A 21,780-nucleotide genomic window follows, 5' to 3' on the forward strand; every position below is an offset into this window, starting at 1 on the left:
TACAAATAAACACACGTCGCTGCTTTACATGTGTGCAAAGGTGTCTACCTAAAGTATAACCCCGGACGCGTGCACTGAGTACGGCAGAAGCAGAGAAAATGCTGTGGATGTGCATTTGTGTGTGCGTCTGCCTGCAAGTGTGTTTCTCTGACAGCGCAGCGGTGAGAGTGAGTGGGTCTGTGTGAAGGGGGGCTATTTCTGGCGTCTCTCTCCCTCTCTCTCTCCCTCTCTCTCCCTCTCTCTCTCTCTCTTTTTTTTTTTCCTGCTGCCGCAAAGAAACGCGATCGGCGTCCGGGAAACGAGAGCTGGCAGCAAGCAATCATCTGCCTGCCACACACACACAGACGCGCACGCACACGCACGTGTACACACAGACAGCACCTCGCAGCGCTGAGCAACACGCGCCATGGCAACGGAACAGCCGCAATTAGAGGCGAAGAGCCTTTCCCCTCCATCGAGGGAGAGACGGAGAGCGAAATGAAAGGAAGAAAGAGAGCAGGCGAGAGGGAGAGAAAGAGAGACGGGAAGGTGGGGGGGTGGGGGGGGGGTGGAGACGAGTGTCAGAGAAACAGCACTGCTCAGAATGGAGAGAGGGAGAGAGAGGGAGAGTGGGAGAGGAAAGGAGAACACGATAAAGAGGTGAAAATGTGCGCAAGCGAGGCTGTGAAGGGGAACGAGGGCCGAGAGCGATGGAGGAGGAGGAGGAGGAGGAGGTGGAGGAGGAGAGAGGAGGGCAACGGGGTGAAGGAGTAAGGCTGAATGGAAAAGACTAAAAAGCAGAGGAGAGCAGAGAGTGCGGAAGAGGAGGAGGAGAAGGAGGTGGAGAGATATCCAAAAAGACAGATTGCAAGACATGAGTGAGACAAACAAAAGAGATTACGTGCGAGAGAAGCGAAGATAAGACGGGAAGGAAAAAAGGCAGGGAGGTTATATAGGGGGGGGGGGGGGGGGGGGGGGGGGGGGTGGAGCGACGGGTGGAGGCGTGCAGAGATGGGGGGTGGGGGGTAGGCTGTTTCTCCTGTGTGAGCCAGGCTAATGAAAGATGAATGAGGGAGGCAGTGGTGGGAAGGAGAGCGTGGCTGCGGGCGATGCCTGGCTGGGCTCCTGTGTGTGTGTGTGTGTCAGGGTTTGTTTGTGTGTGTGTGTGTGTGTGTGTGTGTGTGTGTGTGTGTGTGTGTGTGTGTGTGTGTGTGTGTGTGTGTGTGTGTGTGTGTGTGTGTGTGTGTGTGTGCGTGTGTGTGTGTGTGTGTCAGGGTTTGTTTGTGTGTGTGTGTGTGTGTGTGTGTGTGTGTGTGTGTGTGTGTGTGTGTGTGTGTGTGTGGTAGTGAAGCGCGTCTCACAACAAGGACGATACTGTGTATACAGTATCAGGAGCAAATGGTCAACAACAATAAAGGCACACACGTGTATGTCCACACACACACACACACACACACGTATGTAGCTTTAAGTCTCAGTCTGCCACCACCTGTAAGCATGCAGTCAATCATTAGCACTCGCACGGCGTCTCCGAGCCTTGCTCACTTATTCAGACCTTCCATCTATCATGCTGTCAGTCACTCTTTGAACCAGTCTCTCTCTCTCTCTCCCCAGATTCCTCTGACAAAATCCCTCAGTCGTTGCCTCTCCTCATCTCCTCCAATATCCCACCATGACAGTTCATGCGCCTTTCCAAACCCCCCCCCCCCCCCCAATCTCCAAGTTCACCTTTTTGTCTGCCTCTAATTGTCGTGCCACACATCCTCCGAGTTTTGGGTGAACCGCACTTTAACAGCTCGGACGAGAACTCCTTCCCAAGAGTGGAAGATGGCCAGACAGAGAAGCCATCCTGAACTCGATTGCACTTCCTCCACTCTGACTGACTGCCTTACTTTTTTTTTTTTTTTCCTCTCCCTCCAGACAAATCACATGTTTCAGAGTGTCCAACAAGACCCTGATGTTGCTTACTGATGCTGACAGAAAATCAAAAAAATCTCCTGAAAAAAAAAAAAAAGAGACTATACTGCAAGTATGACCTTGATTTGAAAGACTGAATTCTAAATGGGGAAAACAGTCATTGCAGTGAATATTTTATGTTTATCAAAATTAATGTATATAAAATGATCCTGAGTTCAAAGGTGTGGACTTAAATAACATGAAAAAGACAAATAAAATTGTTATTTGTTCCTGAAGTCTAATTCTGTGTAATTGATTTATTCCCTTTGTGTAGAATCTGCCTTACAAAAACATACACAGTCTTGTGGTTTAAGCTCCAAACGATCTTATTAAGACTCATCATCACCTTTGTGGGGTTACCTTTGATTTTTTTTTCTTTTTAAACATGTATTTTCTATTGCAAATGAAGTAAATGAACCGTGTTGGGTGTTCATTTTTAATGAGGTCAAAGAGTGCAACAATTAGGTTAACTGCATAATTTATTGAATTCTTTGAAGAGAATCAATTAAGTCAACTCAAAAGGAAATCATTTATACGAGTGCCAGCTCCAGAAACAAGAGCCCTAAATGACATTTTGATGTCAAATCACAAACATAGACTGCGACTAGCACTGCTGAAGGACAGGGTTTCTGGAAGCAGAGTAATCTAGAGATTTTACAGGCTAATTAAGAGAAAGTTATCCATGTACAGCGGCAACCGGTGAGACACTGAAGCCGATGTCAAATTACAAGCAGATGGTGCACTTTAGCATTGCTGAAAAACATACTTTCTGGAGAACAAAAATAATTTTTTTTATACTGGAGGTTGGTATGAGACGAATAAATGACTTTTTTGGACTGTGAATCATTAAAAGCTACCCCAGTGGATTCCCTGGAAAGGGAGAAGCAACAACCCTGAAAATCATTTTTGGGAAGTGCTGAACTTGAGCATTGGCTGATTTACATGTGCTGTAGCCTGTAGAGCACAAGTACAAGGACAGGCTTTCCGTTGAACAGCGGCAATATGATTGTGCACGAAGCTCTAATGCTCGTGAAGTATCTGCAGGAATGTGGTGTAATCTAACATGTGAACCTTCTGTCCCCTGGGTGCAGCATCAACTAAATAAAATATGGTCTGCAGTGTTGCATAAGTGTGTCTGCATGGAAAAGTTGTGAGCTGAAAACGGGAAACAAATCTTCTTTGATCAAGAGGTCAACATGTGGAAAACTGCCAAGGGTAGGGCTACAGTCAAGCATGCATAGTGCATGAACACACGTGCCGCTTTAACCCTCCTGTGTGATAATTTCCCTGAATATTTCTGGAACTAGGCTGATACATATGTATAAACAAGCACACGCACACCTGCATGGGATGCACACGGCAGCAGACAAAGAGGCACACAAAGACCCTGGGGACTAAAGCGGCTAACGTTCACCAACAGAATAAAACCCAAACAAAGAGACATCCTGTTTCCTGGAACACAACACTGCTCAACCCGCTGTGCTGGGAGCTAGTAAACACACACACACACACACACACACACACACACGCACACACACACGCACGCGAACACACACACACACACACACGCACGCGAACACGCAAAAAAATCTGTTCATCGCACATCGCCGCGCATGTGGTTCCCCAGCGCCGGATTCATGTACCTGCGTGTGTCTGTGTGTCCGGCGATGCCACTGGCGATGCCTTCGAGTGTTTGTGCACGTGAGTGGCTGTGGCTGGAACTTTGTGCGTGCGCGACTGTGTGTGTGCGAGCGAGCGAGCCAGCGAGCGATAGAGAGCGGAGGGAGGGAAGGAGAGCAGATGATAGAGTAGGCTTTAGCGATTCCCTGGAGTGTGAGGCAGCGTTTACGGCACTCTCAGAGCAGCCAGAGTGATGAATATTTAAAGACGTGCCTGAAAGAGCAGAGGGAGGGGGAACCGGGTGTGTGTGGGTGCGTGTGTGTGCGTCAATGTGTTTGTGTTTGCACGCACCAGCTAACTTGTGCGCGAAAGAGTGTGCGTGGAGGTTATCTAGTATCTCCTTTAGCGTTTCCGCAAGTCTACCATAAGCATGTGCATGAATGTATGTATATACGTGCCTGTATGTGGTGTGCACGTCTGTAGAGGGATCTATATAACTGTATGGCTTATGTATGTATATAGGGACCTGCAGGTCAGTGTATAATTTAATTACCTTGAGCAATTGAAAATGCCCATACATAGAAGTTGTGTGTGTGTGTGTGTGTGTGTGTGTGTGTGTGTGTGTGTGTGTGTGTGTGTGTGTGTGTGTGTGTGTGCGTGCGTGCGTGCGTGCGTGCGTGCGTGAAACCTTCACATGCATGCAAATATATACATCTAATCTGCTGTATATAGCCGTTTCTTTCCAATAACAGTGAACCTACAGTGTTGGTGCGTGTATCTGTGTGTGTCCAGTGAGGGCTGCGGTGTCGGCCCTGCATGTGTATGTGCACACTTAACACAGCCCTGTAGGCCAGCTCTCTGTCTCGCTAAATGGGGATGAATAGCGAAGCGTCACTGCTGTTCAATGAGAGACGAATGGCTGCGTGGCTCTCAGTCCCCCGTTACTCAGAGTAACACCACAATGCATGAGGGCCATATACAAAGAGTAGAAATGTTGAGAACGTGGTGGACGGGTTGAAAATAAATTAAAAGAAAATCGCAAGAAAACTCTTAACACTTGAAACAAAGGAAGGAAATTGGGAATAGAAGCAGACTGACAACATGTAAGTAAAAAGTTGAGAATAAAAACAAAAGGTCGCCATTAAAGTTGAGACTGAAAAGGAATTATGAAGAATAAATGCAAAATGTCATAAAGGATGATATTATGTTCAGACTAAGGATGAACTGTAGAAAAACTTGAAACTTTTGGAAAATTGAAACGAAGAAGACAGGACAAGAATACAGATAAAATGTAAAATGTATTATCAAAATACTAAAAACTAAGTAGAAAGGTTAATCCCAAAGAAGAAACATAAAGACTTTACAACAAATTATAAACAATAAGGAGAAAATAGTTGACATAAAGTTTCTATTTTACCAATAAAGACAGAATGCTGACAAACTTTTAAAAAGTCACAGGTGAAGAAAAAATGTCTCAAAGAACGATGAGAAAACTGACAAAATACTGAGAATCAACACACAAACTCAAAAATTAAACTGATTTGGCAAGACAAGAATAACAAGGAAAGCTAAAAAAAATAATGTCAAACTGTTGAGATTGGAGACCCAACATCAATAATAAACACTAAACTGAACACTAAACACTGAAAAATACAAAACATCAATTAAAAACTAATTGTCAGGGATTAAACATTCAACATGGAAAATAACACAAAAATGCCAACAACATAGGCGATCAGTAAAAATGGGATTTCAGGAAAATAAAATGTGAAAACACTGAGATAACTCACAATGTTGAAAACCAAAGACTGAGGCCCCGTTTACACATCGTTTCAAATGAAAACGCATCATTTTGGAGTTTCAGTTTTCAGAAAAATTTTGTCTTTACGCAGCACAGTTTTGAAAACAATGTGGTTCGCATGCCAGGCCACAAGTTTGCGCTGTTAGTTGTTTCGTAATGAAACCACACACACACACACGTGCGCAGAGAACAATAGGCTATATACATTAACGATGGCGAGTACACAGACATTCTTATGGGCAGATGACCAAACTGAATCGCGACTTACTCACAACTATAAAACTACTAAGTTCCAGGAGAATATGGACGGGGAGTCGTGACACTCGGGAGGCAAACATTGTCGTTATTGTCCATCTACTCAAAGATGTACAGAAGAACTGTTTACCACGGCCATGGTGAGCATGCGATGGAGCAGTGTTTTCAAAAAGTTGCATTTTCGCCCCGTTTACATGGAGACGGAGCATTTTTCAAAAAGCTTTCAGTGGCTCCGAGCAGCACCGTCCGACACCCGAAACACAACGAAAGTTATCCGTTTTCACTTGAGCATGTTGTCGCGTAAACAGGGTCTGAACCTAAAGGAGGAATACTGACAAAAGATGTAATGACAGAGAGAACGGAGAGAAATCTGTATTTCAATGATATCCTCTAGAGTTTTGACTTAAACACTTTTATGTTAAATGCTATTTAAAATTTATCAAATATAAATGCAGGCCTGAGCAAAACGTGTCCTCCTTGTTTATGACTTTAATTAATGTTGCTCTAAAATAAGCAGAAGTGGTCACATATCCTTTATCTGGGTCACACAGCCACATGTGGCCGTGCTGTCACTCGGGCGATCAACCGTGTTCAAAGAGCACGACCTTCAACATCACAAACAACTCAGACATACAAACCTTTACGACGTCTTTGAGAGAATTAGGAAAAATATGTCGAGTGTAATCTGGCCGAGTCCTCAGTCTAGGTGCATTCTTAATGAGATAACTTGCAAGTTGCAGTTAAAAAAAACTTTGGTGGCAACATCATTGAGGCTCTGATGTCACTCTTGCAAAAGCCATGCAATTTAAAGTCACACGAGAAAAAAAAAAGAGAGGATAAAAGACTTTTACCTCACAGGTTGGGGAAAAAGGACCAAAAATATCTGTATCAAGTTCAAAACTTTTTTATTCGAACCAAATGGGTTGGTGCTGGTGCCCGCACAGTAAATTAAAAGGGAAAAGATGGTTAAATAGAGAAAGCGTGCAGACAAATAAAGATGAGAGTTGGAACCTTCCACATTGCCTGAAAACATCAGCTCTTCTTCCAAGTAAACAAAATTCTCCACCAAAGATAGTAGGTTATACAGTAGAAACCACACACACCAGCCTACACACACACACACCAAGGCCCAAACACATGTGCATGCGCGCCAACTGTGAGATATTTTGAGAGGCATGGAGGCAAGAAACGGAAGGAAAGAAGTGTAGAAAGGAAAGAGAGGAGCGCGAAAGGCAGAGGGAGAGAAAAAGCGCATCCTGGGATGCAGAATGCCGAATACAGTGAGATAAGAGTTAATGTATCCCCCCCACCCCTCCTTCATCCCTCCCGTTTGGCTCTCTCTTTCTTCCTTCCTCCCTCCATCCATCCCGCCGTCCCTCCTCCTCCTCCTCCTCCGCCGCCGCCACCACCGCCTCCTCCCCGTTCTCTTTGAGGGATGAATAATAACTGCTGCTCTGAGATTTCCTCCCTCGTTTTTCAAAGCGCAGAACGGAGATGGGGAAGGTCTGCCTGGCCCGGGCTGCGCGTGTTCGCGCACACACACACACACACAAACACACACAAAAGTGCAGACACACAACGGAGCACACACAGATGCGCGCACACACTGTCTTGTTCTCGCTGCTCGCCTGGAGCAGGGAAATCAGATCTCCAGAGAAAGGCGGGGGGCTTAGGCGCTGTAGGGAGCCCATACAAAAATCCCCTGCAAGCACGTATAGGCCCATACACACCACGAAACCCACACGCAGCATCGAGGGAAACCAAGAATAACTGGGAGGATGCAAGCAACCTCCTGGAGCGACAGGGTGAACTCAAGGTTACAGACACATCACCGGTTCAAGCCCTGCCGGCAGGGCCAATCTATCCTTGCTGAAGCACCCGTCCTCGAGGTACGTAACCCTGATTGCTCAAAGGCAACAGCTTTACAAACGGGAGTTCGGTCTTCTAGACAAAGCCTGACAGAAAAAGAGCGTGGAGGGGAAAAAAAAAACACAGACATTGAATAGAGAGGCCAATTTCTCCCCGCTTGGTGTTAAAATGGGAAAGCGGTGTGTTTGAGGAGCGCACAAAGTCCTCGTAAAAGACGGGGAGGCTGTCCAGGAGGAGCACTTGCACATCAAGCCGCGACGCGCCACAGAAATCAGCAGCTAGGTTCCGAGGAGAGGGCTTATTTATGCAAACAAGCATACAAGCGCGCACAGTAGGAATCTAGACAAGCCTTGTAAACAAACACACACCCACACCATAAAGCACACAGGGGAGGCGATGTGAGAAGCAGACTGTGAAAACTCTAGTCGTGCCCAGGCAGTGCTTACACACCGCGCACACTCTCACACAAAGAGCTGCGAGAGAGACTGAAGTGGGATGGAGCGACAGAAAGAGGGAGAACGAGAAAGGGGAGGAGAAGGAGGAGGGATAAGTGCGAAGGTGTAAGTGTCTGGTGCTACTTTTGTGTGGCCAAATGAGGGCAAGTGAATGAGTGAGTGTGAGAGAGAGAGAGAGCGAGAGAGAGAGACAGAGAGAGAGAGAGAGAGAGAGAGAGAGAGAGGTGTACGGCAAAATGATATATAATGACTTGTCCATGCGTGTGTGAGCAAGCGCGAGCGAGGAAAAGTAGGAGCACTTTCCCGTTTCAATTCGCAACAGCTGGTGTCGAATTAACACATTTACCAGTGTGCATTTGGAACAGATTAAAATTGCGTGTGACTGTGTGCATGTTTGTGTGCGTGCGCGTTTGTGCGCGGCAGCAGATGAGGGCCAAAACAACAGTGTGTTTGTGTGTGGGAGTGTCTGTGTATTAACGCAATGGATCAGGGCAGGGAGAAATGGCACAGAGAGAGAGAGAGCAGCAGAGACGGTGCAGAGCGAGCGAGCGAGCGAGCGAGGGAGTGAGAAAGAGAGCGCTCTACCCGACGGCTTTAGCTGCTGCCCTGGGCCGTCTCTCTAAGCCCTGTTTAGGAGGCTTTGGAGCTCAGATAGAAATAATCCCCCACTCAGACACACACATGGTAGGCATGCACACACAAAATATGTGTGTGTGTGTGTGTGTGCGCGTGCACACACACACACCCACAGTCCAGCTGAAGTGGACAAACAAGTGCACACACATGCACACACAAACACACACGCCCGGCAACAAGCAGAGACAGCACATTCGCCTTGACACGAAACCAACCACCCACCTACACGCACACTAACACACATATACAGGACACAACACACACACACACACACACACACACACACACACACACACACACACACACACACACACACACACACACACACACACACACACACACACACACACACACACACACACACACACACACAGAGCCTGTCTGCCGTGCGGAAGCAGAGCACAGCGACATCGGCACGGCACCGTGACAAACACTTTACACACTCCAGCACTCAGCGGCGGGGAGGGAGGGAAGGAAGGAGGGAGAGATGGAGAAAGAGGGGAGGAGGAGGAGGCGGAGGAGGATATGAGCCGGGGGAGGGAGGCAAGCGAGCAGGGAAAGGGGGGAAAGGGAGGGGAGGCTAACAAATTAATAGGAGCCGGAGATATATACAGCCAGCGCTGCTGAACGGGGGAGGAGGAGGAGGGAGAGGTGGAGGACGACGCCGAGAGAGCAATTCATTCCCGTTTTCTCCTCGTTCGCTCTCTGGAGAAAGGCAGAGGCTGAGCGAAAGCGTATTTGCTCAAGAGAGAGAGAGAGAGAGAGAGAGAGAAAGAGAGAGGGCTTTGTGTGGCTGTGGAGAGGAAAAGTGGAGGAGGAAGGTGGTGGTGGGGGGACATGAAAACACAGAAGCCGAAAGATGGAGAGCACGAATGTGAAAGAGTGAAAATAAGGGGGCAATAACAAAGACTTTTTGAGCGCAAAAAGAGGCTGAGAGGAAGGGATGACAGGGATGGAAAGGTTTTGGGGGGTGGAGGGGTGGGATGTGTGGAGGTGGGGGGTTAGCACAGGATGCAGTTTGTCATCTTCATCAGCCAACAGCCGGGACACTGAGGGGGTGTGGAGGGTGGGTGGGTGAGGGGTTGGGGGGGGGGGGGGGGAAGAGGGCGGCACAAGGGGAAGGTGAGTGGGGGGATGGGCAGTTGTTTCAGCAGAGCCTTTGAAAGACGTTGACCCTGTAATTGACCTGTGTCTCCGCCTACATCGCCGTGGCGACAAGCAGAGCCGCTGCAGCTAATCACTTAGTAACCCTGACCTGTCAATCACACCGGCTCCATGTGGAAGGGGTGAGGGAAGGTGGGAGGGATGGGGAGGAGGGGGGACGGCAGCAAATGAAAAAAGGAAAAAGGAGGGGGGGAGTGAAGGAGTAATAACAGCGCCGGGGTTATCATTTACTGGACCACCCGCCTCCTCCCGCCAGCCCTCAGCCGACGAAGCTCTGGTTTTATAAAAGCCAATAAAATGCTCTATACCTCCATCTCGCTCTCTCGCTCGCTCTCTCACACACACACACACACACACACACACACACACACACACACACACACACACACACACACACACACACACACACACACACACACACACACACACACACACACACACACACACACACACACACACACACACACACACACACACACACACACACACACAATCTCCCTTCAGTGTTCTTCCTGCCACAGAAAGCGCATAGATTTCTCGGAGTTCAGATAACAGAGCAGCAGAGGAGGATTTGAAAGGCAGGGTGTTGTGTGTGTGTGTGTGTGTGTGTGTGTGTGTGTGTGTGTGTGTGTGTGTGTGTGTGTGTGTGTGTGTGCGTGCGCTCGTTCCTATGTGTGTATCGGCAATAAGAGACAAGATAGCGGAGTGAAGCTAATATGCAAATAAAAATGACAGGAGACAAAGTTTATGGGCCGTGGTGCTGTGTCCGCGTGTGCGTTACCTGTTGATGAGGGGAAAAATGGAGACCAGCAGGTAAACGGAGGGGTACCACTTCAGCGGCTTGATCTCCTCCGCCAAGGACACCTGGAAGGAAAGAAAAGTGACTGCTGACCCATGCGGGGGAACTGGATGCTCACATTAACACTCATGTCTCGTCTTTCTAGCACACACACGCACATGCAGTCGGTGTCTTAGCGGGAAGATCAGAGCGACTGAGGGAAACAACAAAGGCCAATTAAAACCTAATAAAATATTAACCTGCTGATAATACGCAATATCCACACAGTTATGAGAAGAAACTAGGATTCCAATTAATGCTAATACTTTGCAGGAATGTGGAGGGGATGAATTCAGTATCTCGACAGGCGGGCGGGCGGGCGGGCAGGAGCGGCTAAAAGTCGAGGAGGGGGAGAGCCTGGTGCTGGAGAGCTTTTACAAGCCGTTATCTAATTCCCGGGAGAGGAGAACTCTTGCGTCCGGAAGAGGCTGAGAAGCGCGGCCCCTGGATCGATTTTCTGTGCTTGAGCTGCCCCCCCCTCCTCTAGGCTACGACGCAGTAGCCATGCCAGCGCAAAGCCTCCTTCCCCTTTTTTCTCACACACACACACACACACACACACACACACACACACACACACACACACACACACACACACACACACACACACACACACACACACACACACACACACACACACACACACACACACACACACACACACACACACACACACACACACACACACACACAGTTGGAGCCAGGAGGCAAGCCCACAAGCTCTGGTCTCTACCCCCACATGCTGGAAATTAATTACTCACCAGAAAGACCCTGAGGCGTGCAAGCTCTAACGCAGGCATTTTAAACAATTCAAACGAAAATCCGCTGCTGTTTTATCTTTTGCGTGTGCGCGCGCATGCTAGAGGTGCGTGGGGTGGGGGTGGGGGTGGGGGGTTGAACACAAGAGCCAAGGTTAACGAATGGAGGCTGTGTTTGTGTGTGTTTGTGTGTGTGCGTGTGTGTGATCAACTGAACAGACACCAGTCGTGTTTTCCACATCGCTGTCTGTAGCAGTGTAACCCAAAGGCAAACATTAAGCTCAGCCCTATTAGTGTCCATTATTACGGGAGGCTCTGACATCACGGGCCATGTCAGGATCTGCCTATTGTCAAGCACGTGCGTCATTGTGTGTGCACGGGGAGGAATGTCTCATCGGAACAGAGGAAAAGGGCAAGCCAGAAGCCCGAAGGATGCTCTGTGGAAAAGAGATTTGTGGCTCTATGAGCCCAGAGTGTGTGTGTGTGCGTATTTTTGTTGAGAAGGGTTTCCAGAAAAAGGCTTTAAAAGACCGCACGGAGCCAAGTTATCTCAGATCAAATTTAGGTGAGGTGTAGAGAGAGGCATTTGAGGAATTTCAGTGCACAGACGAGAGGATGCAGAATGGAAGAAGAGGAGGAGGAAGAGCATTGGTAAAGTGCCGCGTGTTTTTAATCACAGTCCTCCGGTGTCAGAGGCCCCAACGCTGCTCGGGAAGCAGAGGGGAATGAAACCGTAATTATGTGGAGTGGGCGCAGCGGTCCCAACGTTAATGACACACGCTAGATTACAGACAGTTATCGGGAGCAACCCATCCCCTCCGCCACCCACAGCACTCGCCCCCGCTCACGCTCGTCTCGGAAAAAGCTTCCTCTAAAAATAACAGCGGCACTTTTTACTAAAGGCACTTCAACGGGAAATTCGAGGACTTTTCAAGGATTTTTGGGAGTAGAATTCAGAGACTAAACATGATCAAAAATCACATTACATTTTCTGAGGCCATTTCCCCTCCCCACACAGTAAATTGCACTCAACTTTTTCAGCAACAGAATTAACACAAATATCCACTTTTTTCTCTCCGACGATTTGACGTATTGGGACGTTTTAAAAAATTGGGCTGATGAAATTTTGCTGCATTTGTTTCCAAATTTTCAATCTCAATTTGGAAGCCGCCAAGGAATGGCACTCCTGAAAGTCCTGTGACAAAAAAACAACAACTCACGACTGACGACTAAATTAACAACTTGTCAGGGAAGACTGTGTAATACAATCACAGACAAGCTGATTGGTGAGATTGTTCTGGCAACTAAAACGATATGATTTTGCTAGGAATATTGAAAACAATTACAAATGCTTTGACTTTTAATTACTTCTCAGAAAAGTTTCAAGCCCAAATGCATTATTTTGATGAACCAGAAACACTTGTGAGTAGTCCTGCTGGTTGCCTTGCAGCTGTAGAGTCGATCCCTCCAACAGAAGATGTACTGTGCGCACTTTTGTGTCCTGATTTAGAAACTCTGAGACACAAACCCAGCTGTCCTCGCAATGTAAGGCTCTTACAGACTGTGCAATTTTAGCAGTCTTATAAGTTTATGAACTACGACACTATGTGAAGTGGATTTTTCAGAAACTCGGGGCACGACAGAAAGTTTAACTGCACAATGTCGCTCTCCACTGAATCGGAGGCGTCAACCGCCACAATGGATAGAGTCCGATAGAGGTTGTAAAGACGTGAGCTATAATAGTTCCTCACATATTTTATACCAGAACTTAAGATGTCTTTTGCATTTTAAAATATTTGATAAGTATTAATATTAGACATGTGTGAAAACAATATTGCTTAGGGGAACTTAAGGTTGTTTTTTCTTTGTTTTATTTCACTTTTCCTAGTGGAAGATGGTATTTTCCATCGACTTCGATTAATCTTTTAAAACCTTTTTTTGTGCACTAACTCAGACAGTAAAAAAGAAAAGAAAAATCACCGTAACCCAAACTGGGAAGGTCAGAAACAATGCAAAATATCCTTAAACATTGTAAATCAAGTTAAAAATTGGAATACAATTTGTATAGTTTCTGTTGATATTATGAAAATATTGTTCATTTTGTGACAATATGGTGATCATTATATTTATTAGCCTATGATAGTTGTCAGGGGATAATCTTATCTGTTATATGAACCAAGTAATGAATAGTGGTTCTGGTGGAGGATTTTAATTCCTTGTAAATCTGCAAACTTTTTTTCAAAGTGCAGCACTTTGATGACGGAGCCATTTTCTGCTGCTTTACTATTTGGTGGGAGTAGCTGTAGTTCGTAGTGCTGGATAGTGAGACGGCGATCGTGACATTTCTGACACTATCAGAAGATAATCTCAGGCCGTCCGTGGTCACACACCTGTCAAAACTGCTGTCCGTGATATAAGACCAAATATTTGAAGCTACAATTGCCCGTCTTTCATCTGGGACCGCCAAAATCGCAACGTGTCTAACGCCTTAACTCAAACTTACTCCTTCTGTTGGCGACAGGAAATCCAAGTTTGATGGACAAGCGAGGAAACGCCCTTGTTGAGGCAACACGGTGACGACACAAGGTTTTACGTCGCTCCCATTCACATGTACACCAATACTCAAGTACACACGTTACATTGTTAATCGAGTCAAAGCTTCTGTGGTTCAGTAAACCAGCGACCTGAGATGATAACGAACAAGTGGCTCGTCATGTGCTCCCGACACGTTTAGCCACTACCGGACGGAACTGAGCTGCTTTTGTGTGACTGCTCTCCCATCCTCTGGCTGCCACACAGCTGCAAGACATCATGGGGCTCATGCGCCGCAAACAAATCATTCAAGACACATGCAGGCAGGTCACAACCATGATAAGCCCTCATAGAATCCAGCACTAAGTTTGCATATCATCACTTCAGCCAGAAAGACAGAATGTTGGTGCGGATGGGTGTGTGTGTGTGTGTGTGTGTGTGTGTGTGTGTGTGTGGGGGGGGGGGGGGGGGGGGGGGGGGCTGCAAAAACTGCGTGCATGACCAAAAAAACACGATGAGCGCACGCGTGTGTATGTGACACAGTAACAGAGCATGGAAGGAGAAAGATGTGGTGAAGTGGATGGAAATCACCAAAGCCAGCGGTCTTCAGACACCCAGCAGGAATCGCTTTCTCTGGTTTACACCTGCTGCTACACACACTCATACACACATGAACCAGAGCTCGCTGGCTTGGCAAGCACAATCTGGGAGGCTGTTGTTGTTGTTTTAAAGCATCGCAGCGCGTGCATAAACTCTCATAAATATTCATGTCCATGAACCTGGCTTGCTGCTTTATTCATGCTGGGTACGAGTACAAGAGTGAGCGAGAGAGAGAGAGAGAGACGGAGGGAAGGAGTGAGAAAGACAGCGAAGGGAGAGACGGGGAGAAAAGAGAGCAAGCGCAAAGTGAAAGGCAGAGTGAAAAACAGATGGAAATGAGGAGAGCGATGGGGAAAGAGAAATACGAGGAAAGAGAGAGTGTGATAAAAACCACTGCTGACTTATTTACACTCTGTGCTACACATAGCAATTAGCCCACATGAAGAGTGTGAGAGCTGCAGCCACACATTCAAGCGCACACACATGACACCAGCGAGGGTTACGCCAGTTCAGTGTGCAGTAATTATCACTGCCACTTAGGGGCAGCATCTACATAACCTTAACCCTAACCTGCCCTCTACACCTCCTGCTGTTGGGTATTGATGCAACACAGTGGAGCGGGAGCAGAGGAAGAAAGGGTGATCAATAAAGGTAGTCCACAAGGGATAGCTGCTGATAGTCTTACTGTTGTACTAGTTATGCTACTTCACTGGTCAGTCTTACTGTTGTACTAGTTATGCTACTTCACTGGTCAGCTCTGTGGAAGACACTGTGGTTCAGTCAGATCTAGGCTACAAAGTACCAAAGTTCATTATGTGGTTGGAAACTCTAATACATTTAAACAACCATTTCTCTCACTTTATTGTGAATGAATGGTGGCACAACACCTTTACGTCCCTGCATATGTTTTTTGGTGTTAGGACCACTTTAGATAAAGACGTTCCATCCAGGCCTCATCTAAACTCGAGGACACTTGCTTTCTTCACACAAACAAAATCACAGGTCACTTTAAATATGTATGGTCTTAAAAAGATTACTTTAAGGTTATTTAGTGCACTTACAGTAAAGAAAGGTACACATTCTGAAAAGCCCTGAAGTAAAAAGTGGTAGAAGTTTGATTTTAAATATCTGTTTATAAGGCTGCACCATTTTTAGACATATGGTTAAAAAAGTTTTAGAAAAAAAAAAAAAGGCTTTTTCTTCCTCGCTTGCTTGCTCAGACTTAGTTTTATCTTTTTACATCTGTTGTGTAAAAATAAATTCCACTGATAGAGACGGTCTAAATCTGATGGAACAAATCTGTTTTGAAATCTTGTACAGTCAGTAAAGTCAATATTCACGGTGAAATGCAAAAGAGTAAAGGTCAAATGTCAGGAACTTGCGGTTGCACTCAACCACAATCAGTGAAATTTCCATTAGAATAGGCTCAGTTATCTTTCTCCTCCAATTTGATCTATTTTCCTCTTTTCCCTCAATGCTGTAGTTTTTCTCAGCTGTAATCCTTTCATGTTCATCACTAATTCATTAAGGTTCAAGGTTTCAACACATTTCTATATACATGCCAGAGCGCGCAGGCGGGAATCGAGTCAAGAGGTCAAATTGCTCCCTGCTGTGTTTGACACCTACCCAGTGTGACGGCCAGAGCTAATCCTGCAGACGCTCTAATCCTCACGCTCTGTGTGTGTGTGTGTGTGTGTGTGTGTGTGTGTGTGTGTGTGTGTGTGTGTGTGTGTGTGTGTGTGTGTGTGTGTGTGTGTGTGTGTGTGTGTGTGTGTGTGTGTGTGTGTGTGTGTGTGTGTGTGTGTGTGTGTGTGTGTGTGTGTGTGTGTGTGTGTGTGTGTGTGTGAGTTGGAAATGTGATGGTCAGACCGTTACCTTTCGTCTCTCCCTCTCTGGGTTGAAGGTTCCCAACCATGACTGCATCTGTGCAAAAAAGGACAGGGTCAGTGCAATTAGTTTGGAAAGGGTTTGTGGTTGTTTCATAATTTCAATCAGGTTTTTTTTTATTGGTTTTTTTTTACTCAGAAAGTGTGGCACTGTGTTTAGAGGTCAGAATCAGCAGTCACAAGTTGGAACAAAAATAACACAGACGATCACACCAATGCCAAATCTCTCCACCTTCTCACCCACCGCTGCAAAATTGGCCACTTCACACCAGAGTGTTAAGCTCAGAAGCAGAGGCGAGCACTTAAACAGCTTGCAGCATCTCACGAAAACGGATCAGCTCCAGTGCACACAATATGACAGCGGAAGAAGAAAACAAGGGAAGATGGTAGAGAGAATGAGGAGAATTCTTTGGAAATGAAAAAAAAAAAAAAAAAAGTGTCATGGAAAAAAAAAAAATGGAGCAAACACAGCGGATCTCAGATCTCGGCAAAGAACGTGGGAAATAGTTTTCAGTCTTCCTCTGTGTCCCCTCTCTAGGGAATGAGTGGAAAATGTCAACAGACACGCGCAGAAACACAGATGCCGAAACACACATATCCAGGCAAGAGGCTGGGATTTGCAATGCTGGGATAGTGGTGCGGGGGGGCCGAAGCAAAGCAGGAGGTTTATGTAACCCAAGACATCAGAGACGGATCTCTGGAGACCCCGAGTGAGCTTCAGACGCACAAAACGGCGGCACGTTCTGCTATTTATTAACTCAATGTTGCCATGGTTTCTCCGCGCTGACGTGATTGTCGCTGTAAATCTTTGTGTGACCATGGTGTATTAATGCAGCGCAGCGGGGGGAAAAAAAACTGAATAGCTGTTGGTGGTTCGACAAAACTTCTTCCACAGCAGCACTCTGCTGTCCAGCTGAACAACACGATCCAACAAAATCAACAAAGAATGAAGATAAGTGGCAATAAAATTAGGCTTTGGCCAGGTCTCCGGTGTGTACACCCGGCATTTGCTTCAATCTCACCAAAGCCACGCCACAGAAAGACGAGCAGCTCTGCAAGATAAGTGTTGAGCTTGGATGGAAAGAGGCGGGCGTGCACAAATTGCATCCTTACAACAAATACTACTACACACCCGCCCGAAATGACTCATTAGCTTCTTTCTCGTTAGTCTGAGCTCGCACAGCAACTCGGCAAATCCATGATTTACAGTCATTTCACCCCATTCTCACCTATCGGTCTCTGCAAAGTGGAAAAACTTCTTCGTCCAGCTAACATCCCACCTCTCTTCACTCAGCCCCCTCTTCTTTATCCTTTTCTCCATTGCGTCGCCACCTACCCTGCTTTCAAAGCTTTTGAAATTCTTTCAAGTGAGACAGCCTGCAGCTGAAAAGAGATAAGGCTTGAGCTCTTCATAAATATGATAGAGAAAGCAAAACGGCAAAGAGAAGGGGGAGAGACACATGGAATGGGGTGGGGGGGACAGGAAAATGAGTGGGAATAGAGACAGACAGATAAATGCTAAAAGGAAAGAAGGGAAAAGACAGAAAATAATGAAGGTAGAAAAGAGATTCACAGATGGGGGGGAGAGGGGAAGATCGCTGAATACTGTGAGCTGAATGAGTTATGAGATGCAGGTTGAAAACCAGCTATATTCATTCATTCTCTTTATCACTGTCATGATAAAGAGCTGCACAGCCTCTTTTCCTCTTCATGCCCCTCAGCTACCTGCTGTCTGTCTCTGTTGTCATCTCTCTGCAGCCTGGCTATCAGTGAAAATCCTCCTCACTCCAAAAAAACTGAAAATAAAAAAAAAATCTCAACATTCAGGATGACACTACACTGCAAGTCCAGTGAGGTTTTCGCGGGATTGTCGCTTCTTCTCCTCCCGTTTTCGAAGAATCACACTCGAAACTTCCATGCGTTTTGTTGCGACACAAGTCTGCCAGCATTGTTCTGTCTGCGGTGTCGTCAGATCAGGGGAATGGCAGCTATGTGAACTTTGTGGAATGCTTGCTGCCTTTGGGCTCCTGCAGTTCGTTCACAATGACAAGCAACATGAAAATGCTGCAAGCCAGCAATGGAAGCACATGAGCTAATCAACTGATTACATGCCAAATAGAACTGAAAGGAAGAAAAACCCTCACTTTTCAGTGGCTGGAACAGGTGCATGATGGATGTACAATATATCTGACCTTGGTAAATTACATATAAGATATAAGATTTAAAAAAAAAATAAAAAAGAAGACAATTAGAAAGATAAACAGTCAATGTTTTCACACCAGTAAACAAGTAATATATGTAAATAGTCCAACCTGTCTTTAAATTTAGCAGTTTTGACCAGTATTGCTCTTGGCAAAAGCAGCCGCAAAGTTAATCTGAGCCCAGCTGTAATTATTTCACAAGAGTACGGCACTCACACAGTTCTTAAACAAACACGCTCTTTTTCTGAGTGTATTTGAAGAAAGAGAACAAAGGCAAAGAAAAAAAGTATCGCCTGAACTGTCTGCATTATAAACCAGCATCGTTGTTTACAAGCTGAAATCTTGGTTTAGATTTACCTCCAAATAAAGCAGCTCAAACAATCAGAGTTGGCTTGTTTACAACCTGTTCAGGATGTTACTGAGGAAATGTCAACAAATTCCAGCAGCGGGGTGAGTACAGCCCAATATTTAGTGTTAGATGATGGTTGAAGGTTTGAAAGCGAAACCACACACACAAGAAATATCCCTCAAATGAATACGGCTTATCAGAGGGCATCTGGATTCTTTTTAACTAAAACTGTTCTCTCCTGTTAACTGTCATGCAGCTATGCGGTCCTCTCTGAAGGTTCACTGCAGTTCACACAGTTTTTACAAGTTTGCTGTGCATCCGTTGTATGTTATGTGTTTGTTGCCCTGGGTTGCAAGCATGCGGTGTACTCACTCTCTCATTGGCCACGCAGATGATCCTGGCGTAGCAAAAGATCATCAAGAAGATGAGAGTGAAAAGAGGCACGTACCATCTGAAAGAGCAAGAAAAAGAAAAAAAAAAGACACAAGAAGTTTCTTTGTTTTAAAAAGTAATAACGAGATCTGTTATTTCACTTCTGCTGTTTTGTGTGTACTTGTTGCTTCTTTGGCAACCAACAGAAAATCTAGGGAGAATATTAAAGGATTCCCGTGGGCTCACCACCTGCAGGAAGGTTCTTAAATGGTGCATTGTGATCTGGGTGACAGACAGTGCTCGGACTGTCACCCCCGCGACCCGGAAACGGATAAGCGGAAGAAAATGAATGAATGAATGAATATTAAAGGAAAACACAGGATCACACAGGACTTAATGACAATCCTCATGCCTAAGAACAATGTCACAAGGAAATGCATCCAATAGGAGGAGATACGATAACAGCATACTGGGTGTCCAATATATTGATATTAGCGCTGCCCAAATAGATTAGACATTAGACCGTGGAAATGCTTTTAATAAGACTCTCTCTGCAGGACTGTAACTTGAGTAGGGTTTCATTGTTGAATATGATTTGGAGCAGCTGTGATGAAGAGCTTGTTAACAGGTAATGCTCTCGGAAACATTGTTATACAGTATTTAAATTATCTTAAAATTCTCGTTTACAATAAGGTAACTCCTCCTTTTTGCATTTTCCCGTAACACGTTTTTTTCGTGGCACGAAACCACCTAAGAGTGACAATTAGAGAAGTACATTGACTAATCTAGATATTCAAAATAACTCAGACTCATGTTTCTTTCTAAATTAATCAACGTTAATATGCTAAAACGAAAAGGAGAAGTGGCATCAACCTACAACAAATAATCACCTGTGCGCCCTGCTCATCCAGTTTCACAGAGGGTTTCTCTTCATTGTTACCCTCTCTCTACCTTCTCTTCAATTACCCTCATTGCTTCATACCTTCTTTTTCAGGTGCAGCAAGCAGCTGTTCTGAGCAAAAGATCTCAAAAGACATTGTACACTACTTGCACAGCACCAAATTGCCCATTTGCATCATAGCTAGTTACCATATAGAAGCATTTAGGAACCACAGAGCCAGATATTTCTCTCAATAGCTGGTGGAGACCAAATCAGAGCGATGGAGAATGATTACTTGACTCGTATTAACCAGGCAGCCACAGGAATGACTGTCACGTTAATGTTGCACACAAGCTAAATCACTACAAATCAACAATTCTTCGCTAACAAGTCGGTTATATCAACACTGGTGATGATGATATGCAAGTGCTGTGCATGCAATTTATCAAGCTGAGACCATTTTTTTGTGCCGAGACTAGAGAGAGTTATTCTAAAGAGGTGATGCATAGTGGACTCACAATACAGTGTACACAAAAACAGTAGATGGAAAAGCACTGACTAAGCACCCCTGGACTTTTCAGCACCTACTGCACAGTTTCAATGCAGTAGAGAGAGAACAAAGGATAATGCCAGCAAAGTCACAGCGTCGGAAATGCACTGCATTCCTACGGGATGAAGCGGTGCCAATCAAGGGAGGCGTGGGAGAGTAATATGTCAGGTATTTCTGAGCGGATGAAACGGAGCAAGATGAGTGGAGAGAAAAGAGGGTGATGGCTTTGTCGGAGTGGCAGCGTCGTGTTATGTAACCTCCGGGGAGGTGATGTAAGCTCCGAGGAGTTTCAACCTCTCCCTGTAATCATGAAACGCGTCTTTGTCTCACTTTGATAGACGGGTTTCTGGCCAGCATGTCTCAACTCTAGGCTCTCACAACTGTGCTTTGCGACACTTAGGCCATCCTGAAAAATCTTGCTGCGTGACGAATAGATTGGGACAGTGATGAAGACAACGAACTTCAGTCACTGCACTCATTATCCCAAGAAAAACCTTCAACTGGTATTTATATTAAACAGAGGCTGAATCTGTCTCTGACCCATTAAAAATATGAGTCTTTCAAAGTAAATCATACTGGGAATAAGCGTCCAACACTGAGGCTGAAAAATCTTTGACATCTGTGCTGCAAATGCATCTTTGAGAAGTAACTCAGGAGGTCCTTGGCCTAATTTAAGCTTGCCCGTGCCTGTCCTCCAGGCCTTAGGACTGATAGAAACTCAGTGAGCATCATCAAATTAAACTTTTTATTGGCAGGGGAATCTGAGATAGTGGGCGTTCGTTTCACCGCAGGAAACGAGGGGAATGGAAAGGCTGCGTGCTTTATACATGGTGTTCTTTCACTTCTTGTAGGGAAGTGCAACATACAAAGGATAGTCTCTCTCTTTGAACGTGAACGTGTGTGTGTGTGTGTGTGTGTGTGTGTGTGTGTGTGTGTGTGTGTGTGTGTGTGTGTGTGTGTGTGTGTGTGTGTGTGTGTGTGTGTGTGTGTGTGTGTGTGTGTGTGTGTGTGTGTGTGTGTGTGTGTGTGTGTGTGTGTCCGTGCGGGTTCAATAATGGCATGGGACAATGATGAAAGCG

At 45.8% G+C, this 21,780-nt stretch overlaps 1 protein-coding gene across 2 annotated transcripts in view; it reads right to left on the reverse strand.

Moving 5' to 3' along the window:
- LOC308119156 (cyclic AMP receptor-like protein A) overlaps positions 1 to 21,780 on the reverse strand; it is a 69,466-nt gene that overhangs the window by 25,126 nt on the left and 22,560 nt on the right. For both annotated transcript variants that reach the window (XM_080479003.1, XM_080479002.1), the window contains exons 9-11: positions 19,272 to 19,350; positions 16,339 to 16,386; positions 10,517 to 10,599 (exon numbers count right to left, since the gene is read on the reverse strand). In XM_080479003.1, coding sequence (XP_080335129.1) covers positions 10,517 to 10,599; positions 16,339 to 16,386; positions 19,272 to 19,350 — 210 coding nt within the window. The remainder of the gene's footprint in view (positions 1 to 10,516; positions 10,600 to 16,338; positions 16,387 to 19,271; positions 19,351 to 21,780) is intronic.

The sequence above is a fragment of the Lipophrys pholis genome (genome assembly GCF_963383615.2).
Source record: "Lipophrys pholis genome assembly, chromosome: 13".
Classification (NCBI taxonomy): Eukaryota; Metazoa; Chordata; class Actinopteri; order Blenniiformes; family Blenniidae; genus Lipophrys; species Lipophrys pholis.